The sequence below is a fragment of the Pan troglodytes genome, chromosome 19, assembly GCF_028858775.2.
Source record: "Pan troglodytes isolate AG18354 chromosome 19, NHGRI_mPanTro3-v2.0_pri, whole genome shotgun sequence".
Lineage (NCBI taxonomy): Eukaryota > Metazoa > Chordata > Mammalia > Primates > Hominidae > Pan > Pan troglodytes.
The window spans coordinates 89,956,078-89,982,563 of NC_072417.2; the positions used below are offsets into that span (position 1 = coordinate 89,956,078).

Here is a 26,486-nt window from a genome sequence, read left to right on the forward strand (position 1 = left end):
CCCCTCCAGGCCAGGCCCCTTTCTTCTCCAGGGGTCCCTTGGACAGCAGGTGGGATAAAGGAGCCGTAACACATCTCCTTACCCAGGCTGGGATGGGATGGGCCAGAGAAGGGGAGCAGGCAGGACTAGGCTGCGGGCAGCCCCTACCCCGCCCCAGCCCTTCTGCCCAAGTGACCAACGCTGAGTGACGGTGCTGTGCGGTCCCTGCCAGGCTGCAGGTACCCTGTGACAGCACCGAGTCGGAGATGAACCACCTGTACCCGGCCTTCGCCCAGCCTGGCCAGGAGTGCTACCTGCAGAAGGAGCCTCTGCTCTTCAGCTGCGCCGGCTCCAACACCAAGTACCGCCGGCTCTGCCCCTGCCGCGACTTCCGCAAGGGCCAGGTGGCCTTGTGCCAGGGCTGTCTGTGAGTCCGCCTCTGCCGCCCTGCCTGGCACCCACGCTGGCTCTCTCCTGCCGCAGGAGAAAGCACCAGCAGGTTCTGAGCCCTGGCTGCTTGTCCTCCTCGCAACCCCTCCGGGCCGGAGCTTCCTTCCTTAGCCGGGAAGCTGGCAGAGGAGAGCCGTGCCCGGGAATAGGAGGAGGCAGCACGCCGAGCCCCTGGGACCTCCCAGGCAGGCTCCGGTTCTCTCCTGGGGACTCACGGCAGCATCATGGCCAAGCAGGTGTCGGACTGCTCAGAGTCCGCATGGCCCAGGAGCAGGAGGTCGGAGGCCCCTGGCTTTGTGCAAGGCCGGATCTGGGCCAGGTGGCGAAAGGGGCCCAGTCATTCTTGGGCCCAGGATGGGGCCTCTAGACTTGAGAGGAGCAGGGACCAGGCTGCCCCACGGTCCCTGAAGGGTCCAAGGAAGGGCCCTCTCCATGGCCCTGGAGAGCGGGCCTGGGTGGTACCTGCTCCAGGCAGGGAAACTGGGGGCTCGCCCTTCTCCTGTGGGGGGAGCCAGGCACACAGGGCCCATTGGTGTTTGGGATGTGGACAGAGGGGCAGGGGGCTGGGAGAAGGCTAAGCCGAGGGGTCCTGCTTGTGCCTCCCCTTAGTCCCTTCCCTCCCGATTTCCCGATTCCCCCACCCTCCCTCTACACTTGAGGACCACAGCTGGGGGTGTAGGGACCACCCAGACCCTCGTTGAATTGTTTCTCTCTCCTGCTTGTTCCAACCCTTTTCACTCTGGGCTTCTCCCAAAACCCATCCTGGCATGACCTGCGACTCCAGACGGTGGATTTGTTCCAAAGCCTCAATCCCTACACCCTCCAAGGGGCAGGTTTCCACTCCAGCCTCAGAGATCAGGCTCTGGGACCCCCACCCAGGGGTGGCCTTCATGCACCAGCCACTTCCGCAGGTGCTGACTCCCCCACTCCCTGGCATTTTTGCAGACAAGGGCTTGGGATGGACCCTCAGCCCCATGGTACGCCCTGCCCAGTTTCCAGTTGCCCTGTCCACTTACCCTAGGTAGCCCCCCACCCCATCAGTGCCAAGTCCTTGTCCCTACCTCCAGCTTCCTCCAGCCTCAAACCGCCTCTGGATCTAGCTGTCTTTCTCCGAGTGGCACGCCTGCCCCAGGATGCCCCCTTTCCCTCCCCCCATGCCCAGAACCCCGCCTGCCTCAGCGGGTCAGGCCTTCAGAACACTGCCACCCACCCAGTTTTATAATCCCGCTCCCTCTCCAGGCAACCCCACCCACCAACCTAGGCCTGCTCCTCCACCCTTCCCAGGAGGCAGCCCCAGGATGCTGAGAGTTGGTGGAGGGGCCAGGCTGGACGCTTCCCGTGGGAGTCCCCTCCAGACCTGGCTGGCCCCTGCAGCCACAGAAACCACGATGGCAAAAAATCTCATTGGTTCCCAAGGACTAACCTGTGGGGGAAAGCAATAGAGACACTCTTTTTCTCTCTTTTTTTAAAGATTTATTTCTTGAAATAATAAATATTTTATTGGGATGTGAGATGTGGAAGAGGAACTGTGCTGGATTCTCGTCTTTTCCTGCGGCATCCGGAGCTCGCCCAGGGTGGAGGGCAGATAGCCGGGGTCCCCAGCTTCTGCTCCATGTCACTTGGGGCACATGGGGTGCTCAGGTCTGCAGAGCTGGGTGCTGTCTGCTCCAAGCCACCCAAAGGAAGTCCCTGCTGGTGGCAGTGACCGAGGGTCATCTCCTGGCTGCCCCAGAGCCGTGACTGCAGGCACCCTGACAAGCAGTGGTGAACTCAGTCATGTTCACCTCAGGCTGGCCTCTGCCTACCTCCAGCTGGTTGTGACAGTGGCCGCACGAGGTCAGAGAACACAAATCCATTTTGATAAGAGCCTGAGCCACATAATGAGAAAATGAGCCGGTGTTTACCGCCTCGGGCACTGGGCTGAGAGTTTGTCCCATGCTTGAGTTGTCATTTCAAGCCCTCAGCTACCCTAGCAGGTAAGTACTATTATGTTAATATTTCCATTTTACAGCGAGAGGCACAGAGAGTTCAAGTAACTTGCCCAAGGTCACACAGCTTGTAAGCAGGGAGGTGGGATTTGCTATAAAATGGGGATCATTTTCAAGTCATGGTGAGGAGCAAATGGCTGGATAGAGTGACAGCCTGGCATGGTGACTCTGCATGCACGTCTTCGCTCCAGGCTTTTTTTTTTTTTTTTTTTTTTTTTTGAGATGGAGTCTCGCTCTGTCCCCCAGGCTGGAGTGCATTGGCGCTATCTCGGCTCACTGCAAGCTCCACCTCCCGGGTTCACACCATTCTCCTGCCTCAGGCTCCCGAGTAGCTGGGACTACAGGCGTGTGCCACCACACCCGGCTAATTTTTGTATTTTTAGTAGAGACGGGGTTTCACCATGTTAGCCAGGCTGGTCTCAAACTCCGGATGTCAGGTGATCCACTCGCCTCGGCCTCCAAAAGTGCTGGGATTACAGGCATGAGCCACCGTGCCAGGCCTTCGCTCCAGGTTTTATGTGATCCTGTATTTGAGTCACTGCACAATCAGGGCCTTCCTTCCCACCAAGGGTTCTCCACTGGGGCAGTTTTGTTCCCTGGAGGACAGCTGGCACTGTTTTGGATTGTTGTGACTTGAGACAGGGGTGGCATGCTATTGGCCTCCAGTGGGGTAGAGTCCAAGGATGCTGGCAGCATCCTCCAGTGCACAGGACAGCCATACCACATAGGATGATCTGGCCTGGAGCATCAGCAGCGCCAAGCTTCACACACCCTGTTCGAGGCCAGTGGTTCTAAAATTTTGGCATGCATCAGAATCACCTGATTCCTGAGCTTACTGAAACACATGTTGCTGGCCCCCACCTGCGGAGTTTCTGATTCAGCAGATCTGGGGTTGGGCCCTGGGATTTGAGTCTTTAATAAGCTCCAGGTGGGTGGGAGGATTGCTTGAGCCCAGGAGTCTGAGACCAGCTTGGGCAACATAATGAGACTTCGTTTCTACAAAAAAAAAAAAAAAAAGGCCAAGGTTTGTGGCATGTGCCTGTGTTCCCAGCTACTCGGGAGGCTGAGGTGGGAGGATGGTTTGAGCCTAGGAGTTTGAGGCTGCAGTGAGCCATGATTGTGCCACTGCACTAGCTTGGGCAACAGAGCAAGACCTTGTCTCAAAAAAAAAAAAAAAAAAAAAAAAGAAAGAAAGAAAAAGGCCAGGCATGGTGGCTCACACCTGTAATCCCAGCACTTGGGAGGCCAATGCTTGAGTTAGAGACCAGCCTGGGTAACACAGACCTCATTTCTCTAAACAAAAACAAAAACAGAAAAAACCTCTGGGTGCTGCTGCTACTACAGGGGGCCAGGGCCCATACTTTGAGAACAGCTGGTCTAGACCAAGCAGGTACTAGTAGGTATTTCAAACGTGAGAGTACCAATAACTTGGTACCAGTTTTTAATTAACAGTGACTATGGCCATTTTCTTCTGTTCTAGCATGTAATGCCAGGGGAGAGACCTCATACAACCAAATCTGCTCACAGAGATCAAAGCCACAGGCCATCAGAATTCCTTCTGTCCCCTCATTTTACAGATGGAGGCCCGAAGAGAACAGGGGCCTGGTCCATATCGTACAGCTGGAGGAAGAGCCCAGATCTCAGTCCCTGTCTGTCTCTGCCTCTGTCCCTCTCTGCTGTGCTGCTTAAAAGAGGCTGAGAAAAGAATAGCTGAGCCAGGCATTTTCCATGATCTTGTCCAGCAGGAGGGCGGGTAGGGCTCAGAAACCTGGCCAAGGCCTTCTTTTAGGAACTGAGCCTAGTTAGGGAAAAAAAAAAGGCCAGGTGCAGTGGTTCACGCCTGTTGTCTCAGCGTTTTTGGAGGCCAAGGTGGAAGAATCTGAGGTAGAAGCATCACTTAAGCCCAGGAGTTCAAGCAACATGGCAAGAACCCATCTCTACAAAAAATGTTATTATTTTTATTTTTTTGAGATGGAGTCTCACTGTCACCCAGGCTGGAGTACAGTGGTGTGATCTTGGCTCACTGCAACCCCCGCCTCCCAGGTTCAAGCAATTCTCCTGCCTCAGCCTCCCGAGTAGCTGGGATTACTGGGATTACAGGCACCTGCTACCACGCCCAGCTAATTTTTGTATTTTTAGTAGAGTCAGGGTTTCGCCATGTTAACCAGACTGGTTTCAAACTCCTGACCTTGGGTGATCCACCCACCTCGGCCTCCCAGTGCTAGGATTACAGGCATGACCCAGGGCGCCCGGCCTACAAAAATTATTTAAAAATTAGCTAATGTGGTGGCAAGTGCCGGTGGTCTCAGCTACTTGGGAGACTGAGGTGGGAGGATCGCTTGATCACTTGAGCCCGGGAGGTCCAGGCTACAGTGAGCTGTGATCATGCCGCACCACCGCCCTCTAGCCTGAGTGAGAGTGAGGCCCTGTCTCCAAAAAAAAAAAAAAAAAAAAAAAAAAAGTATTTTTTTGAGCAGTTTTATGTTCACAGCAAAGTTGGGTGGAAAGTAGATTTCCCATATGCCACCTCCCCCACATACACAGGCCACCCCCACCATCCACATCCCCTACCAGAGTGGTCCATGTGTTCCAATCTATGAGCCTACACTGACGTATCGTCAACCAAACACAGTTCACATTAGGACTCACTCCTGGTGCCGTGTATTCTACGTGTTTTGACAAATCCTTAATGAGATGTATCCACTATTATGGCACCATACAGAGTGGTTCCATTGCCCTAAAAATCCTGTGTGCTACCCCTGTACATCTCTGCCTCCTCCTAACCCTGGAAAACCATGATCTTCCGACCATCTCCGTAGTTTCATCTTTTCCAGATCATCAGGTAGTTGGAGCCCTACAGTTTGTAGCCTTCTCAGATTGGCTCCTTTCCCCCTAGTACCTCGTAACATGCATCTAACATTCCTCTGCATCTTCTCATGGCCCGGTGCTCATTTCCATTTAGCACTGAATAATATTCCATTGTCTGGATGGATCACAGTTTGTTTACAAATTCACCTACTGAAGGACATCTTGGTTGCCTCCAAGTTTTGGCAGTTCTGAATAAAGCTGCTAGAAATGTTCACGTCCAAGTTTTTGAGTGGAATCCATTTTCTTTTCTATTTTCTTTTCTGCTTATAACAGTCACAGTCATTTGTTTTGCTCACAGATCTGCAGTTTGGGCAGGGCTTGGTGGAGGTAATTTGTCTCTGCTTCACATGGCATCAGCTGAGGTGGCTCACCCCAAGGCTGGAGAATCACTTCCAGGACAGCTCACTCATGTGGCTGGCAAGTTGGTGCTGTCAGCTGGGGAGCTCAGCAGGGGATTTGGGCTGGGGGCCGTGGTTCCCATCCATGTAGGCCTTTCCAAGGACTCTCGTGCTTCCTTGCAGCATGGTGGCTGGGTTCCAAGAGTGAATATCCCAGGAGAACAAGGTGGAAGTGAAAGGCATTTTTTCGAACTAGCCTTGGAAGCCACACGCTGTCAATGCTGGCATACTCTATTGGTCAAGAGAGTCACAAAGCTCCTCCTGCTGCAGCTCATGAGGAGGGGACATAGATGCCACCTCTCAATGGGAGGGGTGTCAAAGTCACAGCAGAAGAAGTGCTCGTGGAATGGGATATAGTGTTGCCTCTATCTTTGGAAAATATAATCTGCCAAGGATGCATCTTGGTCTTCCAGCATTTCTGGACTGTTGTCCTCATCCGGTCCAAGATGGCTCCCTTCTAAGGCCTCATTCCATCCAATGAAAGAGAAAAAGGAGAGGGGGAGTCAGCTCATGCTGCTTCTGATTGTGCTCCATTGGCCAGAGCTTAGTCACATGGCCATACTTAGGTTTACCGGTTTATTGTAAAGGATTTTACAAAGGGTACAGATGAAGAGATGCGTAGGGTGAGGTATGAAGGGGGCGGAGGACACGGAACTTCCGTGCCCTCCCTGGACGGTCACCTCCCAGGAACCTCCACATGTTCAGCTGTCCAGAAGCTCCTGGACACAATTTCCAACTAATTCGGGTAAATGCCAAGGTACACGATTGCTGGATCATATGGTAAAAGTATGTTTAGCTTTGTAAGAAACTGCCAAGCTGTCTTCCCAAGTGGCTATAGCATTTTGTATTACCAGCCCTGAATGAGAATTCCTGTTGCTCCACAGCCTCACCAGCATTTGGGGTTGTCAGTGTTTTGGATTTGGGCCATTGTGATAGATGTGCAGTGGTATCTCATTGCTGTTTTAATTTGCATTTCCCTGATGACATATGACGTGACATATATATTTGCCATCTGTGTATCGTCTTTGGCGAGGTGTCTGTTCAGGTCTTTTGCCCATTTTTTAATTGAGTTGTTTTCTTAGTGTTGAGTTTTAATAGGTCTTTATATATCAGCCTACTTTTGAATCCTGTCTGAACTTTTAAATGAAGCTGGAGGGGCTGGCTGGCAGTAGTGGGGGAGAAGTTGAGAACTGGAAAGAATTTGCAGCCCAGATGTCAGTGCCAGGCAGAGCTGCGGCTCCCACACCTTCCTCTGAAGCTGGCCACGCCTCCTTCAGCCCTGGCCCAACTCTGAACAGTGGAGGGAAGGGCAGGCACGGGCCGGCCTCACCACCACCCTGCCAGGTGACCACCCCTCCCCACTCACAGGTGAGGAAACAGGTGTGATGAAGCCCCTCAGCCCGTGGACTCACCTGAGGAGCCAATTAAACCAAAAACCAAAATATCTAGGCAGGGTGGCTCATGTCTGTAATCCCAGAACTTCGGGAGGCCGACGTAGGCAGATCATTTGAAGTCAGGAGTTCGAGACCAGCCTGGCCAACATGGTGAAACCCCCGTCTGTACTAAAAATACAAAAATTAGCTGGGCATGGTGGTGCGTGCCTGTAATCCCAGCTACTCGGCAGGCTGAGGCAGGAGAATCACTTGAGCCCAGGAGGTGGAGGTTGAGACTCCATCTCAAAAAAAAAAAAAAAAAATCCTATTTTTAGAGTCAGGATCTCACTCTGTCACACAGGCTGGAGCCCTCAAACTTCTGGGCTCAAGCAATCTTCCCACCTCAGCCTCCTGAGTAGCTGGGACCACAGGCATGCGTCACCAAACCTGGCTAATTTTTTTTTACAGAGATGGGGGTAGGGGGGGTCTCACTATGTTGCCCAGACTTGTCTCAAACTCCTAGGCTCAAGTGATCCTCCCACCTCGGCCTCCCCAAGTGCTGGGATTACAGGTGTGAGCCACCACACCCAGCTGGGCATCAGCATTTCATAAAGCACTCCTCTATGTGTCTAGTGTGGTTCTACTGTGAACCACTGCACTTACCCATCATACCTGGCTAGCTCCTCTCTGCAGCCCTCGTGGCTTTGCCCTCCAAGGAGGGAGAGGAGGTTGAGTACCAACTTGGGGAGGCCTCATTTGAAGCCTTGGCCTCCAGCCCCAGCCCCTGGGCTGAAGCAACTTCTCTTGCAGCCCAGGGCCCACTAGGCTGAATCCAGTGGAGGAAAAGGTGGGGGATCCAGCTGGACCTGGGGACAAAGGATGCAAACAGGCCTCGGCTGGCTCCAAGACAGTCCTGAAGTTCAAGGGCAGGAGAAATAACATGAGTGGGAGGCTGGTAACAAGTTCTGTCCCTCACAGCCAGGGAAGCTGGAGGGCAGCAGAGAGGACGGGGTCCCAGGTCCCAGCAGGACTGTAGGAGGCCAGCTGCCTGTGGAGGCCCAGGAGGCAGTCCCCACCCCGGGTTCTTCTCTTGGCAGCCAAAGCACCCTCTTAGCTGGGCCTGGCGGGGCTGGAGGCCGAGCAGCTAGACCTGGTGGACCTGCCTTCCCTGTGCTCTGGCCCTGCAGCTGCCCCAACTGCCTTGGCTCTTAGAAGGCTCCCAAAGACCCCGTATGTTCCCTAACCCCACCTTCCCACACCCTCCCCTGGGGAAGATCTGACTTCTGGGAGGCAAGAGCCCAGGCAGTTTGGGGTCTCAAAAAAGAGGCCCGTAGGGTTTAGGTTTGTCCACCCCTTTCTGCCCGACCACACTGGCTCCTCCAAGTACCCCTTTCTGCCCGACCACACTGGCTCCTCCAAGTATCGGCCTAGCACTCTCTAAAAGGGAATGGACGTATTCCCTTAAAGGGGGCGGGGCCCTCTTCAGGACTGTGCTAGGGTGAGGCTGCCCTGCTCCTCCTTGGCTGTGCAGGTGCAGACCCCACCACCCCATCCCGACAAGCCCGACTCAGAAGGGAAGATGGGGTGAAAGCCCCGTCACGGTCCTCGCGAGAGCCCCGAGCTCCTCGCCAGGCTGGCACCCGGCACCCCAACCTGCTGCTTCGGAACTTCCTCTTAGTTTGCACTTCAGCTTCCTCCTCTGTAGAATAAGGGACATAATCCTGGGACACAGGTGTTTTGAGGACTAAAGGAGGTAAGGCAGGTAAGATTCCAGGTGCTGCCTCTGAGATGAGGTGGCTGTTGATGACTGCAAGACACTCAGCTGCTCTGGGGAGCCGCGCTGTCTCCAGGGGCAAGGAGCTGCCGCCCCTCCTAGCAGGAGAGCACAGTAAGGCTCAAGCGGATCCTGGCTCCCAGCCTGCTGCCACCCAAGATTGGAAACCCCAAACCTGGGGGAACTTCTCACCGCGGCTGCTGGGGGGGTGGCTGTCCTTGGGCAGAACAACACAGAAGATGCTGTGGGTTGAATTGTGTTCCCCCCAAAAGATGCATTGAAGGCACCCCTGGTGCCTGTGAATAGGATCTTACTTGGAAATAGGGTGTGTGCTGATGTTCGTCAATTTGAGATGAGGCCAGACTGGATTAGTGTAGGCCTTAAGTCCAATGACTGGTGTCCTTATCAGAAGAGGGCCCAGGGACACACAGGGAAGAAATCCCTGTGAAGACAGAGGCAGAGATCAGAGCCATGCAGCTGCGCCAGCAAACACTAAGGCCTGCTGGTGACCGCCGGAAGCTGGGAGGGCAAAGATGGACCCTTCTCTGGCGCCTTCAGAGGGAACACGGCCCTGCTGGCACCCTGATGCTGGACTTCTGGCCTCCAGAACTGTGAGGAAATACGCTCCCGCGGTTTTAAGCCACAGCCGGTGGTAAGTGATTATAACAGCCATGGGAAGCTCACACAGAAGGGGTCAGACTTCTGCTGCCTTTCAAGATAATAAGAGGCTGAGCCACGCATCCCGAGTTGGGAGGTAAACGGCCCCCTAGCCAGGCCGCTGGCTCCAGCATGCAGCCCGCTTTGTCTTTTCGCAGAAAAGCAAAGTGTTTGCTGAAAAAAGGCCTCGAAGGAAAAAGAACACAGCTCCCCAGGGATGCAGACCAGTCCCTCCGCCCCAAATAAACACCCACAACACAGACCTTCAGGGCACCTGGGGTGCAGAATCCAGGCGCTTACAGCAGGAGAAGGGGGTGGTCCCCAAGCCTGACTTTTCAGGTTGATTCTGCGCTCCTCTGGGACTGGGCCACTCTCCGAGTCAGCCTGAGATCATCTCCCTCTGAGTCTCAGCTAAAAATAGTCCAGGCTCCGACGTCTGCATATATTTGAACATTGGGCTCAAGAGACCGTGATTCTGGGGAAACGGTGCAGCTGGTTCCCCCTGATGTTGGAGCGTGAAGCCAACACAGCACGTTCTCCCCATTAAACTCTCAGCTCCCACAGCTGCCCAGGCCTGACCACCAGCCGCCTCTTCCTTAGAGACCCTTTGTGGGGCGTCTTCTCCAGTCTGGGGCCCCACGAAGCAGCCCAGAGCTGGGTGGGATTTGGCTTTTGGAGTGCTGGGAGAGTTTCAGGCTGGGGTCTGAGCCCTGGGAGGGCTCCTTGAGCCCACAGCAGATACCCCTGGCCCCCGTGGCTCCCCCAGCCCCATGCTGGTGCCCACCCCATCCTTGGACCTCTGAAGGCAGAGGGTGGGTGGAGACTATGAATCCCCCGGCCTTGTCTCAAGCTGGACTTAGACACCCTCACTTTCCCCTCTCCCCATCACCATCCGTTGAGCAAACATTCTCCCAGGAGCAGTGCTTGGTAAGGCACTAGGCCCGGAGGGTACAGTCTCCTGTCTAGTGGCTGTGTCCTGAGCCCCTGTGTCCAGGGCTGGGACCTGCTGAGGACTCAAGTGGGCTTCCTGAATCTGCTGGTGCCTGGTTTTAATCAGTTCTGGAGACCACCCTGCCAATATTTCTGATCTTCCTTCTCCCATAGTGACAGGCCCCTCTCCCAATCTCCCTGTGCTGGGGATGGGTGTTTTTGCTCTGTCCTTCCACGGAGACCGCAGTCCTGAAGGGGCCTGGCTTTATGCAGGGGTCTCGATTCTGCATGTCCATCCCCCAGGCTACACCTCTCATCTCCATGGAGGAGTCAGAGTCCAAGCCCTGGACCCCAGGACCAGGAAGCCTCGGCCTGCGCTGGCCACACTCACGCGGCCACCGTCTGGTTTTCAGCTCCTGGTTCACTTCGGCCCTTGGGCTTCCCCTCCTTCCTGCAAACTCATCTCTGCCTTAAGCTGGATGTGGATGCTTGTGGTGGTTCCTTTCCTTTCCTTCCTTTCTCTTCTTTCCTTTCCTTTCCTTTCTGTTTTTCTCCCCCTCTCCTCCCCTCCGCTTTTCTTCTCTTCTCTTGACTGAGTCTTGTGCTCTGTCACCCAGGCTGGAGGGCAGTGGTGCGATCCTGGATCACTGCAACCTCCACCTCCTGGGTTCAAGCAATTCTCCTGCCTCAGCCTGTCGCGTAGCTGGGGTTACAGGCGCCCACCACCACTCCTGGCTATTTTTTTTTTTTTTTTTGTATTTTTAGTAGAGACAGGGTTTTGCCATATTGTCCAGGCTGATCTCACACTCCTGACCTCAACTGATCTGCCCGCCTTGGCCTCCCAAAGTCCTAGGGTGACAGAGCCACCGTGTCCGGCCGGTTTCTTTTATTTTCTGGTGTTTCATAAAGAAAGGCTACGCAGTTCCCGTGCCTGACACAGGACGAAGTTGTTAACCTTCCCAGAGGTGCTTTCACGTAAAGAGTGGCTTCTCTTCTGGGATACAACAAAGAACGTGGGCCATGGAGTCAGACAGCCCTGGGGTCAAACCCTGTTTGGGGCCCCCATCACTAGCTGTGACCCACAGAGTTTATGTCTCTGAAATTTTGTTCCATCACCTGGTTAAATGGGGACAATACCACCGTCTTGGAAACAAATGGCCACAAATTTAGTGGCATAAAATAACACAATATATCTTAGTCCTGAACATCAGAAGTCCGGAACGGCCCTCACTGGGCTAAAATCAATGTGTCGGCAGGGCTGCCTGCGTCCCTCCTGGAGGCTCTGTGGGAGAATCCATTTTCTTCCTCTTCTGTTTTCTAGAGGCTGCCTGCACTCCCTGGTTCTTGACCCCTTCCTGCATCTTTAGAGCCAGCAATGACCAGTCGACTACTTCCTGTATGTCATTCCTCTGATGCTGACTCTCCTGCCTCCCTCTTTCACTTCTTTTTTTTTTTTTTTGAGACAGGGTCTCACTCTGTTGCCCAGGCTGGAGTGCACTGGTGTGAGCACGGCTTACTGCAGCCTCAACTTCCTAGGCTCAAGTGATCCTCCCACCTCAGCCTCCCAGGTAGCTGGGACTACAGGTATGCGCCTCCACGCCCAGCTAATTGTTGTATTTTTAGTAGAGATGGGGTTTTGTCGTGTTGCCCAGGCTGGTCTCGAACTCCTGAGCTCAAGTGATCTGGCCGCCTTGGCCTCCCAAAGTGCTGGGATTACAGGCATGAGCCACTGCACCAAGCCTTCAAATGTTAATCTCATCCAGAAACACTCTCAGAGAAACACCCAGAATGTTTGACCAGCACCTTAGCACCCCGTGGCCCAGTCAAGTTGACAGATGAAATTACTCACTATGACCTCCTTTCAGAGAAGGAGGAAATCTCATCACACACACTAAGGTGCCGGGATCAGCTCCCATGAGCTCCCAGAGACGGTTGTTAGATTTTCAGGAATTTTGCAAGCCAGTTGTTAAATTGTTAGTATCTCCAGACTGGCCAGGATGGAAGTATTACACCATGGAAACTGGCAAGTACTAGAATTCAGGACTTTTTCTTATTTGCATTTTGCCTTGTTCTAGACCTCGTATATAAAGATCAGTGTGACCCCCTATAAATATCTATCCTTGGGAGGGTGTGTGTGTGTGTGTATATATATATATACATATACATATATATATACACACACACATATACATATACATATATACATATACATACACATATACATATATACACATATACATATATACATATACATATATACACATATACATATACATATATACATATACATATATACACATATACATATACACATATACATATATACATATACATATATACACATATACATATATACATATACATATATACACATATACATATATACACATATACATATATATATATATTTCTTTCTTTCTTTCTTTTTTTTTTTGAGAGCGAGTCTCACTCTGTTGCCCAGGCTGGAATGCAGTGCTGTGATCTTGGCTCACTGCAGCCTCCGCCTTCTGGGTTCAAGCGATTCCCTTGCCTCAGCCTCCCTAGTAGCTGGGATTACAGACACATGCCACCACACCCACTAATTTTTGTATTTTTAGTGGAGATGGGGTTTTACCATGTTGGCCAGGCTGGTCTCCAACTCCTGACCTCATGTGATCCGCCCATCTCAGCTTCCCAAGTGCTGGCCTTGGGGTATAATTTATCACCGTTTTTCCCGAGGTTAGTTAAAGTTAAGTAATGTGCATCAAAGCCTTAAAAACACACGTCCTTTGATCAGTTAATTTCACCTTTAGAAATGTCACCTAGGTAAGTGAATGAGGGTATGGATAGATATCTATGCAAAAGCCTGTTCATCAAATTTGTTTAGAATAATGAAAAGTGGGAAATGGCCCAGTAGTAAGGAACCGAGAAGTTAAGGGACCTGTATGCCCCCACAGTGGAATATTATAGAATCATAAATAATGAAATCGTAGGCCAGGTGCAGTGGCTCAAGCCTCAAGACCGAGGAGGGCAGATCACTTGAGCTCAGGAGTTTGAGACCAGCTTGGGCAACATGGCGAAACCCCATCTCTACAAAAAATACAAAAATGAGGCAGGTATGGTGGTGTACGCCTGTAGTCCCAGGTACTTAAGAGGCTGAGGTGGGAAGATCACTTGAGCCTGGAAGGTTGAGGCTGCAGTGAGCCAAGATTGTGCCACTGCACTCCAGCCTGGGTGACAGAGTAAGATCCTGTATCAAAAAAAAAAAAAAGAGGAAAGAAATGTTAGATGATTTACATGATTGTTTTGTTTCTGGAGAGCGAGTTTACCAGTTCACCACTGACCACATGTGTCAGGTGCCTTGGCTGGTGGTAATGGTAATTCTTTTCTTCCTGGCTTTGCTGAAGACAAAAGTCTTCATTATCCAGTGAAGGAGCTTCCCGAAGGTGAAGTGCCACCCTGGTGGAAGGTTTTTTTGTGCAGTGTGGCCTGTGGCTCCTCCAGGCCCTCCATTCCCCCAGCCCTGCCCCACACTCTGGAAGCCCCGCCTCAGTCCAGAGTGCTCCTGGCACCCCAGCCCGGGCCCAGGCGAGCCAGATTGCAGCCGGCACAGGCAACTCTTCAGAGCCTGCTCATCGAGGATTTGACAGTTGACGTGCGACTTGCGGTCTGAGCGGGGCCCTGCCTCCCCTTGCCACTACTTAAGAAAATAATAATAATTAATGAATAAACTGGGATTATTGAGAGCCATTTACCACAAAAGGCCTCAGGGTACACTGCACTCAAGCATAATTAAAAGTGGCATCTTTTAAACTTCGATTTGAAATGAAAACTGGCTCGGTTGCCCAGCACAGTCTGGGCCTCTCTCTGATCCCAGCTTTGCAGATGGAGCCTGAGATGATGGGAGGAGGTGGGGAGGTTCATCCTGAGGATGAGGGTACAGCCGGAAAGCATGGGGAGGACCTGGAGGAGTGTGGTCCCAAAGATCAGAGTGGGCCTTCAGTCTGAGAGGGCTGCTGCAGCCATGGCCACCAGCAGAGAGGGAACAGGATGGCCTGGAAGCAGGTGACCATTTGCTACCGAGGGAGAGGATGGAATCCCTGGTGCCAAACTCAGGCCACTTGGCCCCTGCATGCCAGCTGGGTCTAAAGGAACAGGTTTCCCCTATTAGGCCCAATGCCCTGTGCTCCTTCCCTGGCCAGGGATGGTCATTCATTCATTCATTCATCGAGTTTATTGAGAACCTGCTGCCTGCAAGCACCACTCTGGAGATACAGCTGTGTACAAAAGAAGGTGCCTGCTCTCGGGGAGCTTATAATGCAGTTGGCAGAAGACAGACAATAAACAAATATTTAATACATGCCATAGAGAAAATTATAGCCAGAGGGCAAGGGAGTGTGGAAGGTGGGAAGGTAGTCCTGGGTTTCCAGGGCGATCTCATGGAGATGACATTTGGGCAGGAAGTGAGGGAGTGAGCCAAAAGGACGAGCATCCAGGCAGCAGGAACAGCCTGTGCAAAGGCCCTGAGGCAGGTGCAAGATGGAGGAAAGAGGCTAGCATGGGTGGAGCAGAGCAGGGAGGGGAGAGTGAGGATCAGACCCGTTCTAAGAGTTGCTGAACTCCAGTCCTGTGGGTGGCCCTGGACTTGAACCTTGAGATACAGTGGTAAACATAGCCATCCTCATTCTCAAAGAGCTCAGTGTCTATGGGGAGGGCCCCACCATGGAGAGACGCTTAGATGGCTGGTGGTGAGGTATGTGGCTCCCGGGGGCTTCTGATTGGCCAGGTGGGAGCACTGCCCTGAAAAGCTTGGCCAGGCGTGGTGACTCACACCCATAATCCCAGCACTTTGGGAGGCCGAGGTGGGTGGATCACCTGAGGTCAGGAGGTTGAGACCAGCCTGACCAACATGGAGAAACCCTGTCTCTACTGAAAATACAGAATTAGCCGGTTTGGTGGCACATGCCTGTAATCCCAGCTACTTGAGAGGCTGAGGCAGGAGAATCACTTGACCCGGGAGGCGGAGGTTGCGGTGTGCTGAAATCATGCCATTGCACTCCAGCCTGGGCAACAAGAGTGAAACTCCATCTCAAAAAAAAAACAACAAAAAAAAACCTGGGCATCCTGACTTACACAAGGGCAGGTGGAACCTGGAGAGCCCTCCCTCCGCATCTCCCACCTCTCAGGAGCCCCCAAGGTGGGCCTAGGAGTCAGCTTCACCTTAGAGGCTATATCCCATTCATTTCCCATCTCTCTCCCACCGGCTTCTCTCCCTGCTTCCCTGGCTATGTCAGCCTTACCCTCTTCCTGTTGAGACCCCCTTAGAAACCACTGCTGCCCCCAACCCACAACATGAGGCTGGGACTCACCGTTGACTCTGGATAATGATTGGGTCCTTCCCTCCTCCTGGGAGAAAGGTGCACAGGCCCCTCCCGGAGGTGGGCTGCCATCAGCCAAGAGCACGTGGACCATCTGCAGGTGCCCTGCTCCATGTCCCTGGCTGGGAAATCCTGTTCACTGGCTCTTGATCTTTCTCTAAAATGAGGGGACACTTACCCCTTTGTATCCCAAACAAGGCTAATGAAAGCTCCATGAGGGTGACATGGTGGAACCCCAATTCCTGCCAGGAGCGAGAGAGGTAGTAATCGGGATTAGAAGGGTGTCCACACCTGTGAGAGCAATCTCCTGGCTGTCCCTGAGGGTCCAGGCTGTGGGCTGCGACCAAACCTTTCTGCTCCCTCTCATCAGTCAGCCTGTTCCAGAGCCCGGAATAGATGCCATGTTTGAGGAATCCCACCTTTCGGGCAAGGCTGGATGCAGGGCAGGGAACGCCTGGATGTGAGGTGGCCTGGCACTGGGTAGGAATACAGGAAAAGCAAAGAAAAGGCACGGTGGCTCACGCCTGTAATCCCAACACTTGGGAGGCCAAGGCGGGCGGATCACCTGAGGTCAGGAGTTCGAAACCAGCCTGGCCAACATGGTGAAATCCCATCTCTACTAAAAACAAACAAGCAAATAAACATTAGCCAGATGTGGTGGCACAGGCCTGTAATCCCAGCTGCTTGGGAGGCTGAGGCAGGAGAATCACTTGAACCCAGGAGGCAGAGGTTGTAGTGAGCCAAGATTGTACCACTGCACTCCAGCCTGGGCGACAGAGTGAGACTCCATCTCAAAAAAAAAAAAAAAAAAAGGAAGACAGAAAAAGCAAAGCCTCTTTGACCAGGTTCCTCCCTCTTGGTATCCTGCAATTTCCATTTTATTTCGATGAAATAAACAAAGCCCAGGAAGTAGAGGTGTCAGCCCTAATTTCAGAAGCTTCCAAACAGCTCTCTTGGCTGTTGATATGTAGGGGTGAAGCTTCACTGAAAATCAGTTGACTAAAGGCAGATTAATAGGAGAAACGGCGTTCACAATTTATTGTAATGTGCATAGCACGGGGGAATTGTAGAATGATCACCCAGTAACTTGGTGGCTTACAGATACTTATATACTTTTTTTTTTTTTTTTTTAATTTTGAGACAGAGGTTCACTCTTGTCCCCCAGGCTGGAGTGCAATGGTGTGATCTTGGCTCACTGCAACCTCTGCCTCCCGGGTTCAAGCAATTCTCCTGCCTCAGCCTCCCAAGTGTCTGGGATTACAGGCACCTGCTACCATGCCTAGCTAATTTTTTGTCTTTTTAGTAGAGACAGGGTTTTGCCATGTTGGCCAGGCTGGTCTCAAACTCCTGACCTCAGGTGATCCACCCACCTTGGCCTCCCAAAGTGCTGGGATTATAGGCGTGAGCTACCGTGTCCAGCACAGATACTTATGTACCTTTTGTCATAGGGGAAGGGAAGGTGGGAAAATGGGGATGATTTCAAGAAGGATGTTTTAAGAGGGTAAATGATTTTTAGGGGGATTCTGTGGACTTGGAGAACATATAATGGCCTGGGACAGAGTCTGTTGGGCCCACAGAGCAGTGTGTCAAGTCTGCCTAGGTGTGTTGACAGACAGCAGTCTTTCTTCCTGCAATATGAGTTAGTAATGAAAACTCAGGGAAGTGGCTGGGTGTGGTGGCTCACCCCTATAATCCCAGCACTTTGGGAGGCCAAGGCGGGCAGATCATTTGAGGTCAGGTGTTTGAGACCAGCCTGACCAACATGGTGAAACCCTGTCTTTACTAAAAATACAAAAATAGCCAGGCGTGGTGGCGTGTGCCTGTAGTCCCAGCTACTTGGGAGGCTGAGGCAGGAGAATTGCTTGAACCTGGGGGGCGGAGGTTGCAGTGAGCTGAGATCACGTCACTGCCCTCCAGTCTGGGCAACTGAGTGAGACTCTGTCTCAAAAAAAACAAAAAGAAAAAAACTCAAAAGAAAAGAAAAGAAAAGCCTCAGGGAAGGCAATTGCATCCTTCTTTGGCAGGTCTGGTTTCCGGGTAGATAAGGAAACTTCAGAGAACGGCTTCATCCTGTGCTCTGAGAGAGACAGAAGACTGCGGGGCGGTCAGAGAGACCTTGAGGCCACCTCATGTCAAAGCGCCATGTTTTGGGGTATCAGTTGCTGGGTCCTGGAAAGGTCTTTGTTTCCACCCACCCATGTATCCATCCATCCATCCATTAAAAAGTAATTATTGCGTGCCTATCCTGAGCCAAATACTGTGTTTAAGCCCCCAGGACATAGCTCTTTGTCCCCTCTGCCCCTCGAGAGGGATGGCTCACTTGAACATTTAATGCTACAGTGGAATTATAATTATGAAAAACCACACACTGCAATTCAGGTTTAGGATGAAAGTATTAATTTCCTGGTCTTAATTATTCAATAGAAATTAATGAAAATTCAAGAGGAATCTCCAAGGAGCTTTGCTAACTAGCAGAGGTGGGGTGGATCGAGGAGGTGAGAGTGGAGTGGAGTAAAGTGGAAGAGAGTGGGGTAAGCCAGAGGCTGAGGGCCCTGCACCTCTGCCCAGCCCTACTCATCTGGGAGCTTTCCCATGGCCAAGGCATGAGCCTGTGGCATGAACCAAGCCTCGAACCAAGACTCAGGTTTGCTCATTCATTTGGGGGACTTCGGCTGGGCTATCTGTTGAGCTCCATCCCTGCTAGGATGATGCCAGACAGTGGAGAGATGAAGACCCAGCCCTGCCCTCAGGGAGCTCCTGGGTCATTGCAGGCAGACAGACCACACCTGTAGGGCCTGAGCTAAGCCCTGGAGTTCTGGCAACGCAGAGCCGGGCTGCTGGGACGAGGTGGGAGGTGAGGACAGGAAAGGCTTCCCTGAGAAGATGACTGGCAGAGTTCTGAGGGTCTCTCCCTCCTGGGTGAACTGAGAAGCCCCCCTCTGAACAGAGGCAAGGCAACATTTTAAAGTAGTGGTGACCATTTGGGGCAGGATAATTTCCCAGCATGGTAATGTGTCATTTGTCCTCACTTTAAAAAAATCCGAATTCAGATCTCTCTCTCTCTTCTCTCTCTTCTCTCTCTTCTCTCTCCTCTCTCTCCCCTCTCTCCCCTCTCTCCCCTCTCTCGCCTCTCTCGCCTCTCTCGCCTCTCTCCCCTCTCTCCCCTCTCTCCCCTCTCTCTCCTCTCTCATCCACCCCTAAGGGCTAGGAGGGTGGAAGATAAACTTCTGAGGGTGGGACGGCTCTGAGGCTTGGAGAATGGGAGACAGTTTCACTAAATGTCACTAAATGTTCCCCAGAAAGGAAGAGGATTGGAGCTTTGAGGGCAGATGATTTGGAGGGTGGGGGAACATGTGTCCCAGTCCTAGGAGGCTCCCTACAAGGTGACAGGTCCTGGAAAGGGATGGCTGGACAGGCCATGATGACCCCAGGAGCTCTGGCCTCAGAAGCCCTGGCAAGGGGTCCTCACACCCAAGCTCAGTGCCAAGAAGGAAGCTTTGGATGGAATGCAATTGATTCCTGCCTTGTGGCCAGTTTTGCATCTATTTGTAAATTCATTTCCACGTTCCTGACTGCCTACTTAGGAATGCTCTTTGAATTCTCCTTTGAACTTGGTTGTAGCACCTTGCAGGATCCCTCGTGAATTAATGAGTTAAATAAAATCATGGACACGTGTTTGTTCTATTTGATGAAGCCATGATATTCCTTTATAAAAAGTATTCTCTAGCAATGCCTTATAATCCTAGTAGTGAGAACTACTACATGCCCTCATGCTACGAGGAGGAACAGAGGCATAGCGACTTTAAGTAGTTTGCCCAAGGTTACACAGCTAGGTGGGGTGGGGCCAGGATTTGGATGCAGCAATCTGGTTCAAAGTCCTTAAAGAGCACTTGAGCTCTGTTATCTGTCAGTCCCCCAAGTAACCCCACAAAATAGGTACTTTATTTTTAGAGACAGGATCTCACTCTGTTGCCCTGGCTAGAGTACAGTGGCCCAATCACAGCTCACTGCAGCTTCAACCAGGAGGCTGAGGAGCTCAAGTGGCCCTCCCACTTCAGCCTCCTCAGTAGCTGGGACTACAGGTGCACACTACTAGGCCCAACTAATTTTTTTACTTTTTGTAGAGTCGGGATCTTGCTATGGTGCCCAGGCTGGCCTCGAACTCCTGACCTCAAGCGATCCTCCTGCCTCGGCCTCCCAAAGTGCTGGGACTACAGGCATGAGCCACCCCGCCAGGCAAAATAGGTACATTATTTATGCTCAAGAACAGCAGCACAGAAGTTAAGTAATTCATCCTCCCTCTCACGGTAAGTGGCTATTTCTGTAGTAGGGTCACTGTACACTCTGTGGTGGGTTTGATATCTGCACTCAGGGAAAGCGCTGATAGAATATTAACAAAAATTGTGGCTAGCATCTATTGAGCACTTTCTCTTTTTTTTGAGACGGAGTTTCCCTCGTCGCCCAGGCCAGAGTGCAATGGTGCCATCTCGGCTCACTGCCATCTCCGTCTCCCAGGTTCAAGCGATTCTCCTGCCTCAGCCTCCTGAGTAGCTGGGATTACAGGCGTGCGCCACCACGCCCGGCTAATTTTTTTGTATTTTTAGTAGAGACAAGAGTTCACCATGTTGGCCAGGCTGGTCTCGAACTCCTGACCTCAGGTGATCTGCCCGCCTTGGCCTCCCAAAGTGTTGGGATTACAGGCGTGAGCCACCGCGCCTGGCCCCTATTGAGCAATTCCTAAGTTCCAGATACTGTTGCAAAGGCTATACCCAGATCATCTCATTTACTCCTTCCTAAGTCCCTACAAGGTAGGTAATTTCATTAGCCTATGTTACAGATAGAAAGACTTTGAGGCACCCAGAGGGTGAGCGGCTTGAGTTTTTCTTCATCTCTGGGTTTATCTGAAGCTGAGCTCTGCCAGCGGACGTGGCCCGTAGCCGTCTGCCTTAAGAACTGGCCTGGACTCCCCAAACACCACCCTTCCTCTCCCGAGGCTCCCCAGCCCCACTTACACCCCGAAGGCGGATCCCTTGACTCCCGAGAGGCTGGCGGTGGAGTGCGCGGCAGGACCGCAGGGCTGATCTCTCCAGCTGGGCTGGGCTTTGGGGACATCGGCCTTGAAAATCTCCTAATTACCGGTGGGGGCGGAGCCGCGTCTCCAGGGTCTCGGGGAGGGCGTCGGGGGTCGGGGATTGCAGGTGCCCGCAGCCGGCCTCGGCTGTTTACCAGGCACCCGTTACGCTAATTGAAATGTGCCAAATAGCTGCCCGGCGCGGGGCCGAGCGGAGCAGCGGGCTCCGGGTCACCTGCGGTGTTGATGAGGTATTAAAGAGGAAAAAGCGCCGGAGAGGCAGCTTCATTTGCAAGGGAAATGACTTGACGAGGCCCTTCATTTGCATCTTTCGGCCCAGAGGTTCTGATTAGCTGCGGAGGAAAAGCCCTCCTGTTTTATGCATGAGGAGCTCTGCCTGGAGACCCTCGGCTGCTCACCCGCCCCAGCCCTGCCTTCTCCTCCTTCCAAGTCGGGAAGGAGGAGAGGGGTCCCCAGAGGGCAGGATCCAAGGCTGAAGCCCAAGACCAACCCTTGGTGGTGAAAATAGAAATTTCTTGAGGCAAGGCTGCCATAAAGTGGAGTGAGACTCATCGGTGAGGGGGGGCACTGTGCGATCTCCATCCGGGGTCTTCAGGGCAATTGCATGCGCTCAGCCTGCTAAGAGCCTGGCAGGCAGCGCGAGCTCCCCTGGAGTTCCGGCCGCTCCGCCCAGTGGCTCCAGCGCTTCCTGCCCGGAGAACCTAGTGCCCCGTTCCAGCCCTTCCTGGTGCCCCCTCTGCACCAAGACCCCCTCCCTACCTCTTTGGTCTCTGGCACTGACTTCCTCTGGGAGAGGGGAGGCAGTGGGCTAGATGCTTTTGCAAATGTTTTCTCTACAATCTCCAGTCTTTGTGACAATTACCCTTAAAAGTTAGACCTTACATCCTGTTCCTTTCCTGTCATTCCCACCCACACCCCCTCCCCCTTCCCTGGACTCCGCGAGTTGTTTTTTTTTTTTTTTTTTTTTTTTACCGCCACCCCTCAACCCACATTCTCAGCAGCTGCATCTACCAGGCTGGCAGCTCTGTGAGCCAGCTGTAAATGTGATTAATGCTGAAGGAAGCCCTGCTGGCTGCAAGGACACATCCCTGGCTGGGGCACAGCACTGGGTCAAGTGGCCAGCTGGGGCCAGGCAGGTGAAGGATTAATCCGGAATCTTGGCCAACAATCGGGTGGCTGTTTTTCCCAGACAATGGGTCTGAAGGGGGCAGTGCCCAAGGTTCACCTTTGAAAACTCCCAAGGGTCGAAACCCAGTGGCGTTGGGAACGCCTTGGCTAGGGGCCTCTTGAGCCTCAGCCCAGGCTTTGGGGCCTGGCTGCCCCTTAGGGCTATTAGATATGAGTTCTAAATTTATTTTCAAAGAATTAATATGTCAGTATGTTCAATTCTTTGCCTTCTACTTTTAAACTTAACTTTCTCATAAAGCAACCTTTTTTGATTATGTACTCCACCCTGATTCATTCTGATCACCTGCTCCACCCTGACTCATTCTGATCACCTACTCCACCCTGACTCATTCAGATTACCTGCTACCTGCTCTGCCCTGACTCCTGCCAAAGCACTCACCCCATCATTCTCTTTAAATTAGCCAGTCGGAATTAGTTTGGCCTGTGCGGTCTAACCCTAGCCAATAGGGGAACGACACAGCAGCAGGGGCCACGTGCCTCAGGGATAAGAGCCCCCTTCCCCTCCTTTGTCCAAGTGTGCGCTCACCATTGCTCCATCTGTAAGGGCGCACCCTTCTATAGAAGTAACTTGCCTTGCTAAGAATTAAAAAAGAAAATTTTATATTCGAGTGCTATTCCTTCTGCAGCACCGAAATTTAAACAGGGCCATGCCAGGCTGTGGAGGAGGTAGAAGTCCTGTCGCTGTCTATAGGGCACGCTGGCATGAGCACATTTCAGACCCAGTTCAAGTCTGGCTCTGCCGCTGACCAGCTGGGTGGTTTGGGCAAGTTCCTTCACTGCTGAGCCTCAGTTTTCTTATCAGGAGAATGGGGATGCAAGTCCCTATCTTTAAGGGTTATGGAGAATTGGAGCTGATGTATTTGACCATGGTAGTCCTTCAGTAAGCAGTGGCTGTCACTTTACTCTTCATGATACCGATGGGCCTGGGGAGGTCCCCGAATGCCATTGGGACCTCAACCCCAGCTCTTGACACCATTTCGAGAAGGAATTCAAGGATGAGTCAGAAAACAGTGAAAGTATGGAGACTTATTGCAAAGCGAAAAGTACACACTCAAGAAAGGGGAGTGCGGCGTTCTCAAGACAGGATCGCACAGTGGGGTTTGGGGTTTCATCCTTATGGGTTTCTTTAGCCAAGGGATGGGATATTCATGAAAATTCCTGGAAAAAAGGTGGACGTTTCTCAGCATTGTGGTGCCACTCATTTTTACACCAAATACGGGTGGTCTTGGAACTGTCCTGGCGCTGGCAGGTGTGTGATTTAGGATGTTAATGAGCATATAACGAGGTCCTAGGAGGAACCCGGCTCAAATCCAGCACCTTGTTGGGTCCCGTTGGTCTCAGCCAGCTTGGTCCACACACCCTGGTTTTCAGGGTTTTACCGGCCCATAACCTCTAGTCGTGTGAAACTGTTATAGGAAAGGGGTCCCAATCCAGACCCCAAGAAAGGGTTCTTGGATCTTGTGCAAGAAAGAATTCAGGGTAAGTCTGTAGAATAAAGTGAAAGCAAGTTTATTACGAAAGCAAAGGAATAATAGAATGGCTACTCTACAGACGAGGCTGCTGGTTGCCCATTTTTATGGTTATTTCTTGATTATATGTTAAACAAGGGGTGGATTATTCATGCCTCCCCTTTTTAGACCATACAGGGTAACTTCCTGATGTTGCTATGGCGTTTGTAAACTGTCATGGTGCTGGTGGGAGTGTAGCAGTGAGGACGACCAGATGTCACTCTCGTTGCCATCTTGGTTTGGTTTCGGCTTTGGTGGGCTTCTTTACTGCAAACTGTTTTATCAGCAAGGTCTTTATGACGTGTATCTTGTGCTGACCTCTTATCTCACAGCAGGCCTCAGCCTGTTTTTACCCAGCCCCTATTCAAGATGGAGTTGCTCTGGTTCCAACATTTCTGACAAAACTGCTGCCTGGAATTTTGTAATTATCCTGTAACCCACCCTGTGTTTATTCCTGTCTCATTCGGGTGGTGTTACCTGCAGCCCGGGGGAGGGAATGCGGTGGAACAGCTCTGCCTTAGGCTCAGCTTGAAGGAAGCCTCAGCTCCCTCCTCCTCCCTACAGCTGTCAGAGCAGGAGGTGGCCCCAGGGGAGGCTCTAGCTGAGGCCCATTAATGGCATGGAAGAGAGGAAGGGGCAGGATGCAGCCCCATACCTGCCCCAGGCTGGGTCAGATGGCTCCCAAGGCTGCCTCTCTTGGGGGAAGCTTCTGGAGGAAGCCTGGTGTGTGCAGTTTTCCTGTAACACAAATGTGGGTGGGGATTTTGGAAGCAGCCCCACAGAAACATCTCCCCAGCTGCTTGGCAGGTACTTGGCTAATTTCACTTTGAGTGGGCGGGGGTTAGAATTCTGCCTCCACTTTTTACCTGCCATGTGATTTGGAGCAAATTCCTTAATTTTTATACATCTCAGTTTTAAATTGTAAAATGGGGATAAAAACAATGAGAACTAAAAAAGACAAAGCATGTGAAATACAGAGCCTCGCGTGTTACAAGCGTCCATAAATGTCCAATTTTATTTGTGTCATGGGAGCCTCTATTTCATGGCAAGCCCCAATTCAATCTTGAGGCGAAGCTTCAGTTTTGAAGGCTGTGCATATGAGAATCTTCCAAGCTCCCCTCCGCCCCCTGGCCCTGAAATGCAAATGTAATAGACTAAAAGGAATAAACCCACAACACCAGGACAGGGGTGGGGGGTCACCAATCCCTGGGAGACAGTGGATGGGAGGCGTTGCTTGCTACACAGGTAGAGAGTGCTGCAGCTCAGGATAGAATTGCAGAGAGCCGGGCAGTGACCAGACAGAGCCTCCGAGACTCGGGGCTCAGGGGCAAGAGATTCTGTAGAGCAACATTTGGTTGCTGAGCATAGGGGAGTCACTGACGGTCTGTTTATGAAATAACTGCATAAGTAGCGGTTCACCCTCTCCTGCCCTCTGTGCATTTCACTCAGCGACACCCTGGAAGGCTCCTCCCTAAAGAAGAAAACTGCTGGGGAAAGCTAAGGCCTCTGAACCGCAAGGCCGCCAACTATGAGTGTGCACCTGTGAAGATGTTGATGCTCCAGAGAAAATCCCTGACCATCCCACATACAGGCCCCCACCCCAGCCTACACAGGAGGGGATGGAGAGGCCAATTTACTCCATAGCAGAGGAAATGCCAACCTGCCACCCTCTTACATGTGTCCTTCCCTCTTACACGTGAATGAGCCATGAAGGATCCCCAGGCATTTGAAGACCATCCATGCGAAGGAGAAAAAGCAGGAAAGCAATAAAAACACTGGCCCAGAGGAAGCAGAAATAATTCATGGAACAGAAGATAGCATTTAAGCCCTCTAATGAATATACTCAGGGAGACTGCAGAATATATTCCATCTATAAGAGAGCTCAGTTTTCTTGGAATAAGAAAACCCCAGAGAACCATCAAAGAGCTCCGGAGATGAACAAATATGCTTGCTAAAATGAAAAGTTCAATAGAAGGACTGGAACATACACAATCTCAAAATGCAAAAGCTAAAGGAAACAGAGCTGGGGAACCCAGAAAGAAGATTATCCGGCTCTGTACAGAAAGAAAGGAGGGCAGACTAGGACCCCATTGCCTACCAGTAACACTGGGTGCTAGAAGGGAATGGGTGCAGGATGGCTGCATGTTAGAAGGGAAAATTATTTTCAACCTGGAATTATATATCTAGCTACATTATCTGTCAGAAACCTCATGGCAGAATAAAGACATTTCAAACACGTAAGGACACAGATTATCTTCAGCACACCCACTTAAACATTTTTCCCCAGCTTTATCGAAGTACCATTGACAAATAGAAATTGTATATATTTAAGGTGTACAATGTGATGATTTGATATACATATACAAACACAGCCTTTCTTTATTTTATTTATTTATTTATTTTTTGAGACGGAGTCTTACTCTGTCGCCCAGGCTGGAGTGCAGTGGTGCCATCTTGGCTCACTGCAAGCTCCACCTCCCGGGTTCATGCCATTCTCCTGCCTCAGCCTCCTGAGTAGCTGGGACTACAGGCGCCCGCCACCATGCCTGGCTAATTTTTTGTATTTTTAGTAGAGATGGGGTTTCACCGTGTTAGCCAGGATGGTCTCGATCTCCTGAACTTGTGATCCACCCGCCTCAGCCTCCCAAAGTGCTGGGATTGAAGGCGTGAGCCACTGTACCCGGCTGCCTTTCTTTAAAAGTTGCTTGATAATGTTCTCCAGAGAAATCAGGGAGTAAACGAAGAAAGAGGAAGATCCAGGAAACTGAATCCAACCTAGAAGAGAGTCAAGGGAAGTTCTGAGATTTGATCTCAGGCCTAGACAGGGTGACCAACTCATCCCAGTTGGCTGGGACTTTTTAGTTTCAGTACTGAAAGTCATCTCCTGGGGAACCTTGCGGTCCTGGGCAAACCAAGGTGATGGG

General features: G+C 51.8%; 1 protein-coding gene and 1 long non-coding RNA gene across 3 annotated transcripts in view; one reads left to right on the top strand and one right to left on the bottom strand.

Annotated features, from left to right (window-relative positions):
• MGAT5B (alpha-1,6-mannosylglycoprotein 6-beta-N-acetylglucosaminyltransferase B) overlaps positions 1–1,955 on the top strand; it is an 84,600-nt gene extending 82,645 nt beyond the window's left edge. For both annotated transcript variants that reach the window (XM_054670720.2, XM_054670719.2), the window contains one exon: positions 212–1,955. In XM_054670720.2, the coding sequence (XP_054526695.1) occupies positions 212–410 (199 nt within the window). In that variant the 3' untranslated portion in view covers positions 411–1,955. The remainder of the gene's footprint in view (positions 1–211) is intronic.
• A 4,801-nt stretch (positions 1,956–6,756) lies between these two features.
• On the bottom strand, positions 6,757–10,210 carry LOC134808907 (uncharacterized). The gene is made up of 2 exons (XR_010153099.1): positions 9,751–10,210; positions 6,757–9,272 (listed from the first exon to the last, which is right to left on the bottom strand). It is a non-coding gene; the product is annotated as an uncharacterized LOC134808907 (long non-coding RNA).
• Between the last annotated feature and the right edge of the window lie 16,276 nt (positions 10,211–26,486).